Source organism: Leopardus geoffroyi, chromosome E2 (assembly GCF_018350155.1).
Source record: "Leopardus geoffroyi isolate Oge1 chromosome E2, O.geoffroyi_Oge1_pat1.0, whole genome shotgun sequence".
NCBI classification, from domain to species: Eukaryota; Metazoa; Chordata; class Mammalia; order Carnivora; family Felidae; genus Leopardus; species Leopardus geoffroyi.
Window position 1 is genome coordinate 48,370,961 of NC_059335.1, and position 17,673 is coordinate 48,388,633.

The following is a 17,673-nucleotide window of genomic DNA, read 5'->3' on the forward strand; positions in this document are numbered from 1 at the left end:
GTTTGTTTTTGTGAATGGTGTAAGAAAGGGGTCCAGTTTTATTCTTCTGCATGTTGCTGTCCAGTTCTCCCAGCACCATTTGTTAAAGAGACTGTCTTTTTTCCATTGGATATTCTTTCCTGGTTTGTCAAAGATTAGTTGGCCATACTTTTGTGGGTCTAATTCTGGGGTTTCTATTCTATTCCATTGGTCTATGTGTCTGTTTTTGTGCCAATACCATGTTGTCTTGATGATGACAGCTTTGTAGTAGAGGCTAAAGTCTGGGATTGTGATGCCTCCTGCTTTGATCTTCTTCTTCAAAATTACTTTGGCTATTCAGGGCCTTTTGTGGTTCCATACAAATTTTAGGATTGCTCGTTCTAGCTCTGAGAAGAATGCTGGTGCAATTTTGATTGGGATTGCATTGAATGTGTAGATAGCTTTGGGTAATATTGACATTTTGACAATATTTATTCTTCAAATCCATTAGCACAGAATGTTTTTCCATTTCTTTATATCTTCTTCAATTTCCTTCCTAAGCTTTCTATAGTTTTCAGCATACATATCTTTTACATCTTTGGTTAGGTTTATTCCTAGGTATTTTATGCTTCTTGGTGCAATTGTGAATGGGATCAGTTTCTTTATTTGTCTTTCTGTTGCTTCGTTATTAGTGTATAAGAATGCAACTGATTTCTGTACATTAATTTTGTATTCTGTGACTTTGCTGAATTCATGTATCAGTTCTAGCAGACTTTTGATGGAGTCTATTGGATTTTCCATGTATAATATCATGTCATCTGCAAAAAGTGAAAGCTTAACTTCATCTTTGCCAATTTTGATGCCTTTGATTTCGTTTTGTTGTCTGAGTGTTGATGCTAACACTTCCAACACTATGTTAAACAGCAGCAGTGAGAGTGGACATTCTTGTCGTGTTCCTGATCTCAAGGAAAAAGCTCTCAGTTTTTCCCCATTGAGGATGATGTTAGCTGTGGGCTTTTCATAAATGGCTTTTATGATGTTTAAGTATGTTCCTTCTATCCCGACTTTCTCGAGGGTTTTTATTAAGAAAGTATGCTGAATTCTGTCAGATACTTTTTCTGCATCGATTGACAGGATCATACAGTTCTTATCTTTTCTTTTATTAATGTGATGTATCACAGTGATTGACTTGTGAATGTTGAACCAGCCCTGCAGCCCAGGAATGAATCCCACTTGATCATGGTGAATAATTCTTTTTATATGCCGTTGAATTCGATTTGCTAGTATCTTATTGAGAATTTTTGCATCCATATTCATCAGGGATATTGGCCGGTAGTTCTCTTTTTTTACTGGGTCTCTGTCTGGTTTAGGAATCAAAGTAATACTGGCTTCATAGAATGAGTCTGGAAGTTTTCCTTCCCTTTCTATTTTCTGGAATAGCTTGAGAAGGATAGGTATTATCTCTGCTTTCAACGTCTGGTAGAACTCCCCTGGGAAGCCATCTGGTCCTGGACTCTTATTTGTTGGGAGATTTTTGATAACCGATTCAATTTCTTCGCTGGTTATGGGTCTGTTCAAGCTTTCTATTTCTTCCTGATTGAGTTTTGGAAGTGTGTGGGTGTTTAGGAATTTGTCCATTTCTTCCAGGTTGTCCAGTTTGTTGGCATATAATGTTTCATAGTATTCCCTGATAATTGGTTGTATCTCTGAGGGATTGGTTGTAATCATTTCATTTTCATTCATGATTTTATCTGTTTGGGTCATCTCCCTTTTCTTTTTGAGAAGCCTAGCTAGAGGTTTGTCAATTTTGTATATTTTTTCAAAAAATCAACTCTTGGTTTCATTGATATGCTCTACAGTTTTTTTAGATTCTATATTTATTTCTGCTCTGATCTTTATTATTTCTCTTCTTCTGCTGGGTTTGGGGTATCTTTGCTGTTCTGCTTCTATTTCTTTTAGGTGTTCTGTTAGATTTTGTATTTGGGGTTTTTCTTGTTTCTTGAGACAGGCCTGGATTGCAATGTATTTTCCTCTCAGGACTGCCTTCGCTGCATCCCAAAGCATTTGGATTGTTGTATTTTCATTTTAATTTATTTCCATATATTTCTTAATTTCTTCTCTAATTGCCTGGTTGATCCATTCAATCTTTAGTAGGGTGTTCTTTAACCTCCATGCTTTTGGAGGTGTTCCAGACTTTTTCCTGTGGTTGATTTCAAGCTTCATAGCATTGTGGTCCAAAAATATGCATGGTATGATCTCAATTCTTGTATACTTATGAAGGACTGTTTTGTGACCCAGTATGTGATCTATCTTGGAGAATGTTCCATGTGCACTCGAGAAGAAAGTATATTCTGTTGCTTTGGGATGCAGAGTTCTAAATATATCTGTCAAGTCCATCTGATCCAATGTATCATTCAGGGCCCTTGTTTCTTTACTGACCATGTGTCTGGATGATCTATCCATTGTTGTAAGTGGGGTATTAAAGTCCCCTGCAATGACCACATTCTTATCAATAAGGTTGCTTATGTTTGTGATTAATTGTTTTATATATTTGGGGGCTCCCATATTCGGTGCATAGACATTTATAATTGTTAGGTCTTCCTGATGGATAGACCCTGTGATTATTATATACTGCCCTTCTTCATCTCTTGTTACAGCCTTTAATTTAAAGTCTAGTTTGTCTGATATAAGTATGGCTACTCCAGCTTCCTTTTGACTTCCAGTAGCATGATAGATAGTTCTCCATCTCCTCACTTTCAATCTGAGGGTGTCCTCAGCACTAAAAGGAGTCTCTTGTAGACAGCAAATAGATGGGTGTCATTTTTTTATCCATTCTGACTCCCTATGTCTTTTGGTTGGAGCATTTAGTCCATTTACATTCAGTGTTATTATAGAAAGATATGGGTTTAGAGTCATTGTGATGTCTGTAGGTTTCATGCTTGTAGTGATGTCTCTGGTACTTTGTCTCACAAGATCCCCCTTAGGATCTCTTGCAAGGCTGGTTTAGTGGTGATGAATTCCTTTGGTTTTTTGTTTGTTTGGGAAGACCTTAACTCTCCTTCTATTCTGAATGACAGACTTGCTGGATAAAGGATTCTCAGCTGCATATTTTTTCTGTCATCACGTTGAAGATTTCCTGCCATTCCTTTCTGGCCTGCCAAGTTTCAGTAGAGAGATCCATCACTAGTCTTATCGGTCTCCCTTTATATGTTAGAGCACGTTTATCCCTAGCTGCTTTCAGAATTTTCTCTTTATCCTTGTGTTTTGCCAGTTTCACTATGATATGTCACACAGATCGATTGAAGTTACGTCCGAAGGGAGTTCTCTGTGCCTCTTGGATTTCAATGCCTTTTTCCTTCCCCAGATCAGGGAAGTTCTCAGCTATTATTTCTTCAAGTACACCTTCAGCACCTTTCCCTCTCTCTTCCTCTTCTGGAATCCCATTTATGCATATATTATTGCATTTAATTGTGTCACTTAGTTCTCTAATTCTCCCCTCATACTCCTGGATTTTTTTTCTCTCTCTTTTTCTCAGCTTCCTCTTTTTCCATAATTTTATCTTCTCATTCACCTATTCTCTCCTCTGCCTCTTCAATCTGAAGTTGTGGTTGCCTCCATTTTATTTTGAAGCTCGTTTTTAGCATTTTTAGCCCCTCCTGACTGTTAGTCCCTTGATCTCTGTAGTAATAGATTCTCTGCTGTCCTCTATACTTTTTTCAAGCCCAGCAATTAATTTTATGACTATCATTTTAAATTCATTTCCTGTTACATTGCTTAAATCATTTTTGATCAGTTCGTTAGCTGTCGCTACTTCCTGGAGTTTCTTTTGAGGAGAATTCTACGTTTCATCATTTTGGATAGTCCCTGGAGTGGCGCGGAACTGCAGGGCTCTTCCCCTGTGCTGTCTGGAGTAACTTGCGTTGGTGGGCGTGGCCACAGTCTGACCAGATGTCTGTTCCCAGCCCACTGCTGGGGCCACAGTCAGACTGGTGTGTACCTTATCTTCCCCTCTCTCAGGGGCAGGACTCACTGTGTAGTGGTGTGGCCCCTGTGTGGGCTACTTGCACACTGCCAGGCTTGTGGTGCTGCTTTGATGGGATCTGGCATATTAGCTGGGGTGGATCCACAGGGGCGGGAGGGGCAGACTCAGCTTGCTTTGCCTTTGGTGGTCCGCTTCGGGAGGGGCCCTGTGGCACCAGGAGGGAGGCAGACCTGTTAGAGGGATGGATCCACGGAAGCACAGAGTTGGGTGTTTGCGCAGTACAAGCAAGTTCCATGAGGGGAACTGGTTCCCTTTGGGATTTTGGCTGGGGGATGAGCCAGGGAGATGGCACTGGCGAGCACCTTTGTTCCCCGCCAAGTGAGCTCTGTCCTCTGGGGCTCAACAACTCTCCCTCCCGTTGTCCTCTAGCCCTCCCGCTCTCGGAGCAGAGCTGTTGACCTATAACATTCCAGATGTTAAGTCCCACTGGCTATCAGAACACACTCCATCTGGCCCCTCCGCTTTTGCAAGCCAGATTCAGGGGCTCTGTCTTGCCTGGTGGGCTGGCTGCCCCTCCACCGCCCCGGCTCCCTCCCGCCAGTCCGTGTAGTGCGCACCGCCTCTCCACCCTTACTACCCTCTTCCCTGGGCCTCTCGTCTATGCTTGGCTCCACAGAGTCCATTCCGCTAGTCTTCTGGTGGTTTTCTGGGTTATTTAGGCAGATGTGGGTGGAATCTAAGTGGTCAGCAGGACGAGGTGAGCCCAGCATCCACCTATGCTGCCATCTTCCTCTGTTGAATCTGTACTTTTGTTATTTCAAGAATATTCTGTAAATGGAATTATACAATATGTAACCTTGTGAGACTGGCTTTTTAAAAAAATTTGTTTAATGTTTTTATTTATTTTTAAGACAGAGACAGAGCATGAGCAGGGGAGGAGCAGAAAGAGAGGGAGACACAGAATCTGAAGCAGGCTCTAGGCTCTGAGCTGTTAGCACAGAGCCCGATACAGGGCTCGAACTCACGGACTGTGAGGTCATGACCTGAGCCCGAGTCAGATGCCCAACCGACTGAACCACCCGGGCACCCTAAGACTGACTTTTTTTTCAATGAGCATAATGCCCTTGAAATCCATCAGTATCAACAGCTCATTCCTTTTCATTGTTCATTAGTATTCCATGATATAGATGTACTACTTTCTTTACCCCACCCAAGACCCCTGTGAAGATTTTAATACCTCAACTATACTGTATATCTGTTTATGTACTGTGGCCTTTTGGAATGCCATAAATCATTGTAATATCTAAAATTTTTTCATTCTCCCCTCCACGAAGCAATATTTTCCCTCTTAGAGGTGATTTGACCCCATTGAAAACGTATATTCTAGAAGAATTTGCTGACTTGGTTTTTTCTCTTGCTCCAGTTAAGTGCTCAGCTCCAGATGGAAGTAGAGCGACTTATAGTCCAAGGCTATTCCATAGAACATCAGAAAACAATTATCCCTGATTCCACAGATGACTTCAGCTACCGGAGTCGTCGCAGACTGGCCAAGTGAGTGTCCTTCCATGGTAGGCTTGTTTCAGAGGATAGCAAAGTAAACAGTGTTGCCCACTGGAATGCTGCCTGAATCAATTAATGGTTGATCATGTAGAAATGAAATCTACTTGCGTCCTGTCTGTTATCTTCTAGCATCTGCCTCTGTAAGGCAGAAGCCTCTGGCTTTGTTGAATGGATAGGCCTGGCTTCAGGTTCATGAGGGCCCACGTTGAATGTGTTTTGGGAATGGCTGAAGCAGCATTGTGAACTTTGGGGGAGGGGGAAGTAATCTTGTTTCTATAGCCTCCTGTCTGGAGGGTGGTTGTTCTATCCTCCAGTTCTGAGGTCAGAACTGTGCACAGGAGATAGAAGAGAATAGCATAGTCACTCTTTTGGAAAAGTGACTGGTAAAGAGAGCCTTGTTAACTGTTTCAGAGTCCAGCTGCCAGAGTATATCCTGGACTTTGGCTACATCATCCTTGGTGACATCCGAACACACATCATCAAGATCACCAACACCAGTCACTTCCCAGTGTCCTTCCATGCAGAAAAGCGCATCCTTCATGACACGGGTAACCAGACTGGGGAGACCCTTTCTTCTTGCACTTTGTCATTTCTAACAGGGTGCCCACGTGTACTGATCTTCTGGAGTAGTGTTCATGCTTCTTCTGGGATCAGCTGAAAGAATTCTTGGGCCATTAATTGATACTTTGAATGGTCATGGGTATTAATTGATACTTTGACCCCAGAAGGGCTCTATCTACTGCAGCTCTTGTTTGCCATTTCTCTTTCCCACAAAGAAATTTTGTTTATCTTGGTCCAGGTTTCAGTACTGAGTTAGATCGTGTAAAGAATCTGCCTTACTGTGAAACGGAAACATTCGAAGTGAAATTTGACCCACAAGGGGCCAGTCTCTCAGTTGGAAACAAAGAGGTCGTTTTACCCATCAAGGTAAGATGCACTGCTGGGCCCAGCTGATCCTCCCCAGCTACCAGCTCTGCTTGCCAGTTACCCCTAGGATGAATCAATTGCTATTTGAGAGCCGTGATTCTTCCCCCAACCCCATGCCACGTGGTAACAGCAATTTTATGCCCATTCTAGGTGGTTGGAGGGCCAACAGTTCACATCTGTCTCCAAGCCAAGGTGACCATTCCTGCTATGACACTGTCTTGTGAAAAGGTGCAGTTTGCCACAATTCAGTGTGGACAGTGCCTCGTGGAGACTATTCAGTTTTCCAATCATCTCCAAGTCCCTTGTGAATGGTTTTTCCTGAGCCATAAGCCAGTTAGCAAGGTAAATGGGTTGTAACCCATTGGTCCCCTTTTTCCTATCTCCATTTAATCCGGATATGGAATTCTGGGCCTTCACTTTCATTATTTCACTCTTCTTCCCAAGACATGCAGTGACAACCATGGCTTCCTAAATACAATCTAGGCCCTTAGCCCAGCGTTCAAGGACTAACCAGGCCGTGCTATCTGGTAGATGTGTCAGTCATCTTTGTAGTCCTGGTATCTACACCTTCCCTGACACCTGGAAGGGACTCAGTAAATGTAGGCTGGGTGAGTGGAGGATAGAATAAATTTGCTTTCCATAGAAGATGATCTGATTGTCTAATTATCTGTTAACCAGCTGGAGAAACACATGCCAAAGTACTTAAGACGGAAACTACGTGCTGAATTAAAGCCAAAGACGCGAATCTTTGAGATCCAGCCCACTTCTGGGGTCTTGGATCCTGATGAGAGGTCCAACGTGCAAGTGAAATTCATGCCTAAAGAAGAGGTAAGCTTTGAAGAAATGTGGTTTCATTCAGAGTCTCTGGGTCTCTTTGAGCTTTACTCAAAGGCCACACTTGGTTAGGCAGGACTCTAGGGAATTTTTGAGTGACCTTTGCCTCGCTATTGTGATAAAGACATCAAGTGCTTGTTTCATGTTGGAGCTGTGTGGCCTGGTAGTTAAGAACACCAGTTCCAGAATCAGATCTGTCTAGCACATTGACTTTTATCAGCAGACCTGGGTTAGTGGCCTTCTGCTTCTGTACTGAGAGATTTCATGGCCTTGAGTAAATTCCTTAGCCTCTCTAAGCCTCAATTTGCTTATAGATAAAATGGAAAATAACAATATCCCATGCAAAAATCCTTATTGCAATTTTAAAATCCAGTAAGCTCCAGAAACTGGGGAGGTGGGGGAGGGGGGGTATTTCATAAGTTTCAGACCCAAACTCATTTGGTAGAAAAACCTAATCTGAACTGACAGGAGACTACTTAACCTTTATTTATTCCACTTAGTTTGCAGAGTCAAACATTGTAACTACGGAAATATTAGTGTTTGATTATAGGGGACCTGATTCGGGCCCTGCTGAGGACATTATGTAACATGGGGGTCTATGCACAGCGTTTACCTTTTTAAAAATCTGAATTTGAAATCATCTGGCCCCTAGGGTTTCAACTAAGACATTATCAACCTGCAATAGCTACTTCCTAGGGTCATTTTGAAGATTATATGAATTAATGTGAATAAAATACACAGCATACTTCTCTCTATGTAGTGTCTCAATAACTATTTGCTGTTATCATCAGTAGTTGGGATACTTCCTGGTAGACATACCACCCAGGCCTCACAAACTTTTTGTGTGTGTGTGTGGATGCCATTAACACAAAGCTACTCCAAGCAAAGCACACAGTAAAAATAAAGTCCGGGGCGCCAGGGTGGCTCAGTTGGTTAAGTGTCTGACTTTGGCTCAGGTCATGATCTCACAGTTCGTGAGTTTGAGCTGGTGTCAGGCTCTGTGCTGACAGCTCGGAGCCTGGAGCCTGCTTTGGATTCTGTGTCTCCGTCTCTCTCTGCCCCTCCCTTGCTCATTCTCTGTCTCTCAAAAATAAATAAACTTTAAAAAATTTAAGAAAATAATAAAAATTAAAATAAAATAAAATAAAATAAAATAAAATAAAATAAAATAAAATCCTAGAGCCAGAGAGGGTCTCAAGAGATTACACTGTAAAGACTTGTGCTCAAAGCCTAAGGCATCAGGGAGATATCTTTCTCTCCTTTAGTCTTTTAAAAGAAAAAACCCATGTGGGTTTTACAGAATACCTACAGTTAACTCCCATTTTCCTGGTAATGGAAATGCTTTGAAGAAATTTTTAAGAGTCTGTAGTGAGAAAGAAGAAAAACAAATGACTTCATATCTGATTCTTTTTTAAAAAGCCCGTTTCTTGAATTATCAGAATCTCCCAACGCTTTCAACAGAAAAGAGAATTAATATGTTTGTCATTCTTAGAGAGTCTGAAGGGGTGTTACTGTCAGGGTTGTCAAGATTTTGGATAGTTTATTAAATGAGAGACATATCAGTAAATAAATTAAAAAAAAAAAAGGAAGGTTTGTTCAGGTGGTTCCATATATGTTGAGTTGGAACTGGTCAAAGTTAATAGAATATCTCCACCAATTTAGAGGGGAATTTGTTGGCTGTATACAATTAATTGGTTAGCTTTGCAACCCATACAATCCACATCTATGTTTCCTTCAGCATCAGCAGCACAAGAGAAATCACTGATGTTATAATATATGTGCAGAACACTATGTTAGGAAACAAGGAAATGAATGAAATGTTTTTGGAATATTTCCATAAAAAGCAATTAAAATATAGAGGTTTGGGTCAGAAGGTGCTAAGCCCATAACTGTTTGTTAGTCAATAATTCATTCTCTTACTGTCTCCATCAATTGATATTTTCTGGGTGTGTATGTATGTCCATATGCATTCCATCCATCTGATTTTCTCCCTTGAGCTAAGATAGTTAAGAGCTCTTCAAATCATGAAGCCACTCATGGCCTCCAAACCCAAGCCGTGAACCCACCTGTATCAGAATGACCTGGGCATCTGGTTAAAAATGCAGAATTCCCAGCCTTACCCTGCCCCTGTCAAGTTGGGATCTTTAAGGTTGGGGCCTGTGATTCCACATTTTTAATAGGTCCCCCAGTAAAAACCAGATTAGAATAATTGATATCACTATTAACTGGTATTCAGATTGTAATTATGTCTGATAAACTGAATGCCCCAGCTGATTACCCCTGACCCACTGCTTAACTGTATTTTCAAATAACTTCTGTATATTAATTCAGATTCTCCAAGAAACATACTTGGAGACAAGGATTCAAGTGCAAACAGATTATTTGGAAAGTGTAGGAAACACTGATGGAGAAGTAGGAGGTGGTCAGGGAAAGGCAGGCAGCTAATAAGGCATGTGAATGAGCCAGCTACCTTGGAGACTGGAACATAATCCTACTGGGAAACTCTGTGGAAATAGACAAAATGCATATTTCAGAATTATCCCTTCCCAGGAGCAAGGGACCTGGGGTATTTATGTGGTAGTTCCTGAGTCAATGTTTGAGAATTGCTCCTGGAAGGGATTAATCCCCAGCACTTCTGCTCCACCCTTCCCTGCCCATAGGCAGCAGGGCCCATGAAATGAGAGCCCAGAGGTGCAGACAGTGGCCCATCTGAACACACTGGAGGGTCTGAAGGATCTGAGTGCGGCATTCAGAGGGCCTTTTACGAGTGATGATGCACTTTGTACAGTGCCTAGCATGCTAGAAACCTAGTATTAATGCAGTAATATAAATTACTCTCATGTAATTTTACATGAAAAGTTTTCTCTTTTTTTTTTTTTTTTTTTTTTTTTACATTTATTTACTTTTGAGAAACAGAGTGTGAGCAGGGGAGGGGCAGAGAGAGAAGGAGACACAGAATCCGAAGCAGGCTCCGGGCTCTGAGCAAGCTGTCAACACAGAGCCTGACACAGGGCTTGAACCCACGAACCATGACCTGAGCCAAAGTCAGACGCTTAACTGACTGAGCCACCCAGGTGCCCCAAAAGTTTTCTCTCAATTTTGTCCCCACAGTGGCTTTCAGGTTTACAGAGCATATAACACAAAAAGTTAAGATGCTTGTTTTGTTTTTTATGATTTCCAGAAATTCTACAGCCAAACCCTGGTTTTCCAGATTGCCCAGAGTCCTCAAAAGCTTACACTGCTGGTAGAGGGGCAAGGTCTTGAGCCACGGTTGGAATTTAGTCCCTCTTTTCTGGAGCTGGGGCCACTGCTGCCTTATGCACCTGGAGACGAGGCTGAGGTGGTGGTAAAGAATCCCTGCAACTTTCCCATTGAGTTTTACTCCTTAGAATTTGACCAACAGTATCTCCTAGAAGAGAAGGTGAGCAGAGGCCAAAACCAAATTTCCTTTTCCTATCCCTGCTGGGTCCTACCATGTACCTGTGCTCTTCCCTCTGCATGGACAACTTCCTCCTAACCTTTGCCTCTTCTTCACTTTAAGCCCTTCCTTGTCAATTTAAAGTCCACTTTGTAGCCTTTCCTGACCCTTGCTCTGAGCAGAATTTATTACTTCTTTGTGATCTCATTACACATTTTAAACAACTAATTGAAAAACTAATGTGTGCTAAAACTTTAATAGTAAAGAATGTATGCCGCTGTCATATTTGAAGTGAGTTTCTTGTAGACAGCATGTAATTGAGTCTTTAAAAAAAAATACACTCTGGCAGTCTCCATCCTTAATTAGTGTATTTAGACCATTTACATTTAATAAAATTATGTTAGGGCTTGAATCTGCCACTTTTTTTTTTCTGTTTGTTCAGGGCTACATATTTTCCAATTGTTCCTCCAGGTACTTGTTTTAAACTTTTTTCTCACAGCAAAATTGAGGGGAAGTTACAGATATTTCCCATATACCCCTTGCCCCACACACATATATACCTTCCTCCATTATCAACATCCCCTACTAGAGTGGTACATTTTTTACAATTGATGAACCTACATTGATACTTCATAATCATCCAAAATTCAGTTTACATTGGGGGTCCCTCTTGGTGTTGTACATTCCTTGGATTTGGACAAATGTATAATGACATGTATCCAGCATTATAGTATCATATAGAGTATTTTCACTGCCCTAAAAATCCTCTCTGCTCTGCCTATTCATCCCTCCCCACCCCCCACCTCGTGGCAACCACTGATCTTTTTACTATCTCCATAGCTTGGTCTTTTCCAGAGTGTCATATAGTTGCAATCATACAGTATACCTTTTCCGACTGGCCTCTTTCATTTAGTAATATGCACTTAAGTTCCCTCCATGGCTTGATAGCTCATTTCTTTTTAGTACTAAATAATATTCTGTTGTCTGGACATAACAGGTTATTTACCCATTCACCTACTGAGGGACATCTTGGTTGTTTCCATATCTGGGCAGTTATAAATAAAGCTGCCATAAACATCCACGTGCAGATTTTGTGTGGACATACATTTTTATCTCCTTTGGATAAGTACCAAGTAGCACAACTGCCAGACCATATGGTAAGAGTACATTTAGTTTTATAAGAACTGCCAGACTGTCTTCCGAAGTGGTCGTACCATTTTGCACTCCCACCAGCAATAAGTGAAAGTTCCTGTTGCTCCTCATTCTCATCAGCATTGGATGTTGTCATTGTTTTGGATTTTGGCCATTCTAATAAGTCTGTAGTGGTATCTCATTTCAATTTGCATTTCCCTGATGGCATACAATGTGGAGCATTTATTCATATACTGATTTGCCATCTGTATATCTTCTTTAGTGAGGTATCTGTTAAGGTCTTTGGCTCATTTTTTAATTGGGTGATTTGTTTTCTCATTGTTAAGTTTTAAGAGTTCTTTAAATATTTTGAATAAGACAAGTTTATCAGATGCATCTTTTGCAAATATTTTCTCCCAGTCTGTAACTTGTCTTTTCACTCGCTTGACATTGTCTTTTGCAGAGCAGAGGTTTTTAAATTTAAGGAAGTCCACCCTCTCAATTATTATTTTCATGGACCATGCCTTTGGTGTTGTATCTACAATGTGATCACCACACCCTAGGTCACTCTTATATCACCTTCTAAGAGTTTTATAATTGTATGGTTTTCGTTTAGGCCTATGATCCATTTTAAGCTTTGTGAAAGATATTGGGTCTATCTAGATTTGGGTATTTTGTATGTGGGTGTCTGGGTCCAGCATTATTAGTTGGAAAGTGTCTTTGTTCATTGTATTGCATTTGCTCCTTTGTCAAAGGTCAGTTGACTATATTTATTTGGGTGTACTTATGGGCTCTCTATTCTGTTCCACGTCATCTCTCCAGGTCCCTTTTTACTATCTCCATCCTGTTCTGCTACCTTGAGGCTGAGCTGTATGAACTGCTTAGTACCCTACTTTCTAGAAACTGCCTCTTAGTTCCCTACTGTGAGAAATTATGAAATGAGCCACTAATCTCTTTTTCTCTCTTCTCACCATCCTCTAATTTAAAATGATATTCTTGGGAAGCCTGGGTGGCTCAGTCGGTTAGGAGTCTGACTTCAGCTCAGGTCATGATCTCGCCATCTCGCGGTCCGTGAGTTCGAGCCCCGCATCAGACTCTGGGCTGATGGCTCAGAGCCTGGAGCCTGCTTCCGATTCTGTGTCTCCCTCTCTCTCTGCTCCTCCCCCGTTCATGCTCTGTCTCTCTCTCTGTCTCAAAAATAAATGTTAAAAAAAATTTTAAAAAAATAAAATAAAATGATATTCTTTTAAATTAATGCCTGCTGGGTAATCATCTCATGTACACTCCCTCCATATTTTGCTTTTTGTGGTGTATCTGTCATGTCAGAGCTTATAATATTATGATGTCAGAACCTAATTTCTATCACTTAGTTTTAGTTCTATATTTAAATACATTCAATGTTCAACACCAGTCCTTGTGATGAAGCTTCTTCAGTAACCACTCTATTGTCTGAAGCTCATTCTCTAGTGGATTCCTCAGGTAGGGATCAGGGGAACACTATTCCCTGAGTACACATACGTTCATGACTATTAATCTGTGGCTTTTATGCTTGAAGATAAGTTTGGTTGGATACCATATCCTTGGCTCACATTTTCTGCACTTGAATATCTTAAATGCATTGCTCCATTGTTTTCTCCTAAGGTTTTGCTGTTCATGAAGTCTGATGCTTTTTTGCTTATTAATTAGTTATCTATTGCTGCAAAACAAATTACCCCCAAGCTTAGCAACTTAAAACAATAAGTGTTTGTTATTTCATGTTGTCTGTGGGTCAGGAATTTGGGAATGGCTTAGCTAAGGTGGTTCTGCTTCCTCTGGACCCTCCCCCAACTCAGCCTTTAAATCTTCTGTCTTCTTTACATGTAATATTTATGCTCTACCCAATTTAGATTCTGCATCTCGAAGTTTTTCTCAGAAGGGGAATTTGTCACTCTGGAAAGGAATCTTTTCATTAGGTATTCATGAAACGCTCAATGGCTTATGTTGGCACTGCATCCTCTGTTGTGGGCCAGGTTCAATGCAAAGCAGAGTCTAAGACTCTGAGATGTGTATGCAGATTTGGTAGGGAGCCCTCTCAGGAGCAACACCAGTGAAGAATAAGGCAAGCAGTGCCGGGCAGAGAGATGAGCTGTGATGAGATTACAGCAGAGACCTCAGCAGACCCCACAGGAAGCTCTACCACTGGGCTGTCTCTTTAGAATTGCCCCAGTTGAAGCAAGTTGTCCAGGCCGTTGTATGTCTCCATCACCCAGTCTTTGGAATATTCCTTCCTTTCACCCACTGACCTACCATGCCACCTGTCTCCTGAATCAAACTCCATGTATGAGTGGGTTTCTTCCAAGCTCTCTTCTCTATATCATGTCATTGGCCAGTTTGTCTATCCCAACATCAGTCCCACACTGTCTGTTACTCCAGCTTCAACAGTCTTAATGTCTAGTAGGGCGATCCTCTCTTTTTCTTTTTCATTAACGTTTTAACTATTCTTTTTCCCTTTTTTTACTATTTTTTATATTCAAGTATAATTAACATATAGGATTATTAGCTTCAGTTGTTTTAACTATTCTTAGCTCTTTGTTCATCCATATAAATTTTAGAATGAGCTTCTTAACAGTGGTTTTCACACAACCAAAAATAGTGATCCTGGAGAAAGGTTACTCAACAAAACAGATTTTTCACATAAATTAGGCCATACATACTAGAACCTTGTTGCACTGGTTTTATAAATATACATACACACTAGGGTTACCAGATTTTGTAGAAAGAAAAACAAACTACGTAGTTAAGTTTGAATTTCAGATAAAAAACATATGACTTATTTTATGTGGACATTTTTGTACTAAAAAATTATTCACTGTTTATCTAAAATTCAGATTAAACTGGGCATCCCGTATTTTATCTGATAACCCTAATACATATTCCTTCCCTACCCCCATACCCCCAACACATACTCATGCACACACATACTTAATACCATTTTATCTGTTTCTCCCTGAATCCTCTGTGAGACAACCACCTTCCTCCCTTCTATAACATTTCTAACTACAGTGTTTTTCAAGAACGTGTAGCTCAAAGTGGATAATGGAGTTCTGTACTTTTGTCAAGGGAAAAAAAGAAAGAAAGAAAGAAAGAAAGAAAGAAAGAAAGAAAGAAAGAAAGAAAAACAGTATATGATATTTGTAAAATAAGAGGAAAATTCTCTTCCACATATGAAATGCCTGGGCTCAAATGGGGCAAAAATCAAGATCTTGTATCCCCAGCTTCAGGGCCCGGCCTTACTTTCTAGACCTCTCCAAAGGCCCCTTGTACAGGAAGGAGCAGGGGTTTTACCTGGTGGGTAAGCAGACCCTCCGAGGACTGTCAGGAGAAAGCTTCTAGCACACCCAGCAGCAGTTCCTGTCGTCCTCTTGCAGATCTTGCGAATGCTGAAGGGCTATGATTCCTACAACACCCTGCTGCTGCCACCCCGTGTTCCGGGGGAAAAGCTACCCCCAGAGGTTTATGAGTACTTTAAGGAGATGAGGCGGTCCAAAGAGGAACAGATGAAGGCGAAGTTTCTGGAGAGTCTGGCCCAGGAAAACGGTGAGAGCTCAGGGCCGAGAGCCCGGCTTCAGCCGCTGCGCTGGCGCCCTGGATGTGTCCCTGCTGGGAGGCCAGCCACTTACCGAACAGCTGCCACGTGCTGGGCGCATGCTGGTGCCTCACATATTTCATCTGTAACATCACAAAATGGGCCTGTTCTCCCCACAGTATGAATGCAGAGACAGGGATACGCTCTGCTCCCACTAGAGTCTAGTGGGGAGTTCAGGCTTAAAAACAGCTAATAGAAGATAGAAGAACACTTGGCTTTACACACTTACCTGAGAGACTAAAGCACTGAGACACCAGGTCCACAGTGTGAAGGGGCAGAGTCAGGGTTCAAGACCAGATCTCTCTGACTCTGGCATCCACGACGGTAACCACTGTACTCCGTGGCTTCTGTGTGTGCTTGAATATGTCACACAGGGTACAACTTGGTGTCCTAAGAGAGGTCAGGAGTGGGGGTTCCCCCAAGGATGAGGTTGGCCCTCCATGGTCTTTAAGCCAAACCCCAATCATAAAACTGGACTGTGCTCTCATAATGTGCCCCTTTCTGGCCCAGCGCCCCTGTATTACCCCACCATCCATCCATGGGCTCCCTTTTGTGCACCTGAGCATCAGGGGTCCTCGATGACCTGTAGCACCGTGCAGCTTGTCGTGATGCATGCTTCTCCTTCCTCTTTATCATACCCTCATCTTGGAAATGTGCCCTCCCTGTTCTTCTGTGTAATAGTCATCACATGTGTAATTGTTTTCTTCATACCTGTCTCCCCCCCCCAATAAGAAGCCCCCATAAAGGCAGTGATCATGCATTCCCCACTTGTAACCCCAAAGCATGGAACTGCACCTGATACGTCACAGGGCCCAATAACATGTGCTATAACAGTGAATGAATGAATGGAATGGAGTCCATTTTCTCCTGACCTTGGGCTTGTCTTGTCTCTCAAGGGAGCCAGTCAGAGAATACTAGTTTGTCCTAAAAGGAGAAGATGAGAGAAGAAGACCACCTTTGCCCTCAATCTCCTGGTCAGTGTCATTGAGCACTATTAGTTTGCCAGAACTGCCATCGCAAAGACCACAGACTTGGTGGCTTAACCAACAGAAATTTATTTTCTCATAGTTCAGGAGGCTCAAAGCCTAAGATCTAGGTGTCAGCTGGGTCATTGTCTGCAGAACCTCCTTCCTTGGCTTGTAGCTGCCTGTCTTCCCCTGGTGTTCACATGGTCTTCTGTCTGTGTCTGTCCTAGTCTCTTCTTAAAGAACACCAGTTATACTGGAGTGTGGGTGGAATAGGGCATCCATATAACCCCTTTTTAACTTTATTACATAGCCACTTTCTGAGGTACTGGGGAGTAGGATTTCAACCTAAGAATTTTAGGGTAACTAGTTAAACCTATAACAAGCACCCACAGTGTTCCAAGAACAGAGCTGAAGCACTGTAAACAGATCAGTGAAACAGGCCCTGTCTTTGAGAGCCCACAACCAGGAAGGTGGTGGGAGGGGAGACACTGGAACTCAGAACCACTGGGACAGAAAGCTGGGGGTGCTGCCATGTGTAAAGGGCATCACAAAATCAGAGAAGGACCCTGTTGCTCTCGTCCCCGTCCTTACACAGTACAGTTGTGGGTTCGTTTTTTCATTTGGCCCATTGGAAGTTGGCCGAGAACAGGGACCCACGGGTTCAGAGGGAGCCAGGAAGGTGCATACTCGGCTTTTCCCCAGGGCTTCCCTGAGCCTGTGCTCCCTCTGCTCACGTGCAGACCATCCTCCCTGCTTCCCGCACCACAGCCAGGGAAGCCAGTCACTGGAGACCTCCGACCTCTCTGCCTCAGATCCAACCTCTAAACAAAGACAGTGTCAACCCCCGTCAACAGGCCCGGTAAAGGGGGTCATTTTGTACAGTCACAGCCCAACACCCCCACTGAAATTGTGAGGAGGGTTCTAGGCAGACAAATTGGTAGGTGTACTTGGCAATGGCATAGACAAATGTTCATGACAGATTTAGGGGGAAAACAGGCTACAAATTGGTATATACAACATGATCCCAAGTTCAGCTTTGAAAAATTTAAAATTAAGGATCTGAGAGGCCACAGCTCTGCGGTCCTGGTATCATAAAGTCCAGCTGCAACTCCTTGGTCACTGTTTCTTGTTCTATCTACATCTCTTTTGCAGATGAATTGTATAAGTCTTGCTCTTCTGAATTTTCTAAATTTTCTGGAGAAAATATATAATTTTAGTCTTTTTAATGTTAAGATGTAGAAACACTCTGGGCAGAGAAATTTTTTTTTTA

The 17,673-nt window shown here is 42.0% G+C and overlaps 1 protein-coding gene across 16 annotated transcripts in view; it reads left to right on the plus strand.

Moving 5' to 3' along the window:
• The window catches only part of HYDIN (HYDIN axonemal central pair apparatus protein), a 430,150-nt gene that overhangs the window by 304,294 nt on the left and 108,183 nt on the right, over positions 1 to 17,673 (plus strand). For all 16 annotated transcript variants that reach the window (XR_006702763.1, XR_006702764.1, XR_006702765.1 and 13 more), the window contains 7 exons: positions 5,364 to 5,491; positions 5,912 to 6,048; positions 6,300 to 6,427; positions 6,578 to 6,769; positions 7,106 to 7,255; positions 10,443 to 10,682; positions 15,218 to 15,386. Coding sequence is in view for 13 of the 16 variants with exons in the window: in XM_045443449.1 (XP_045299405.1) it covers positions 5,364 to 5,491; positions 5,912 to 6,048; positions 6,300 to 6,427; positions 6,578 to 6,769; positions 7,106 to 7,255; positions 10,443 to 10,682; positions 15,218 to 15,386 (1,144 nt within the window). In the remaining 3 variants the exon portion in view is untranslated. The remainder of the gene's footprint in view (positions 1 to 5,363; positions 5,492 to 5,911; positions 6,049 to 6,299; positions 6,428 to 6,577; positions 6,770 to 7,105; positions 7,256 to 10,442; positions 10,683 to 15,217; positions 15,387 to 17,673) is intronic.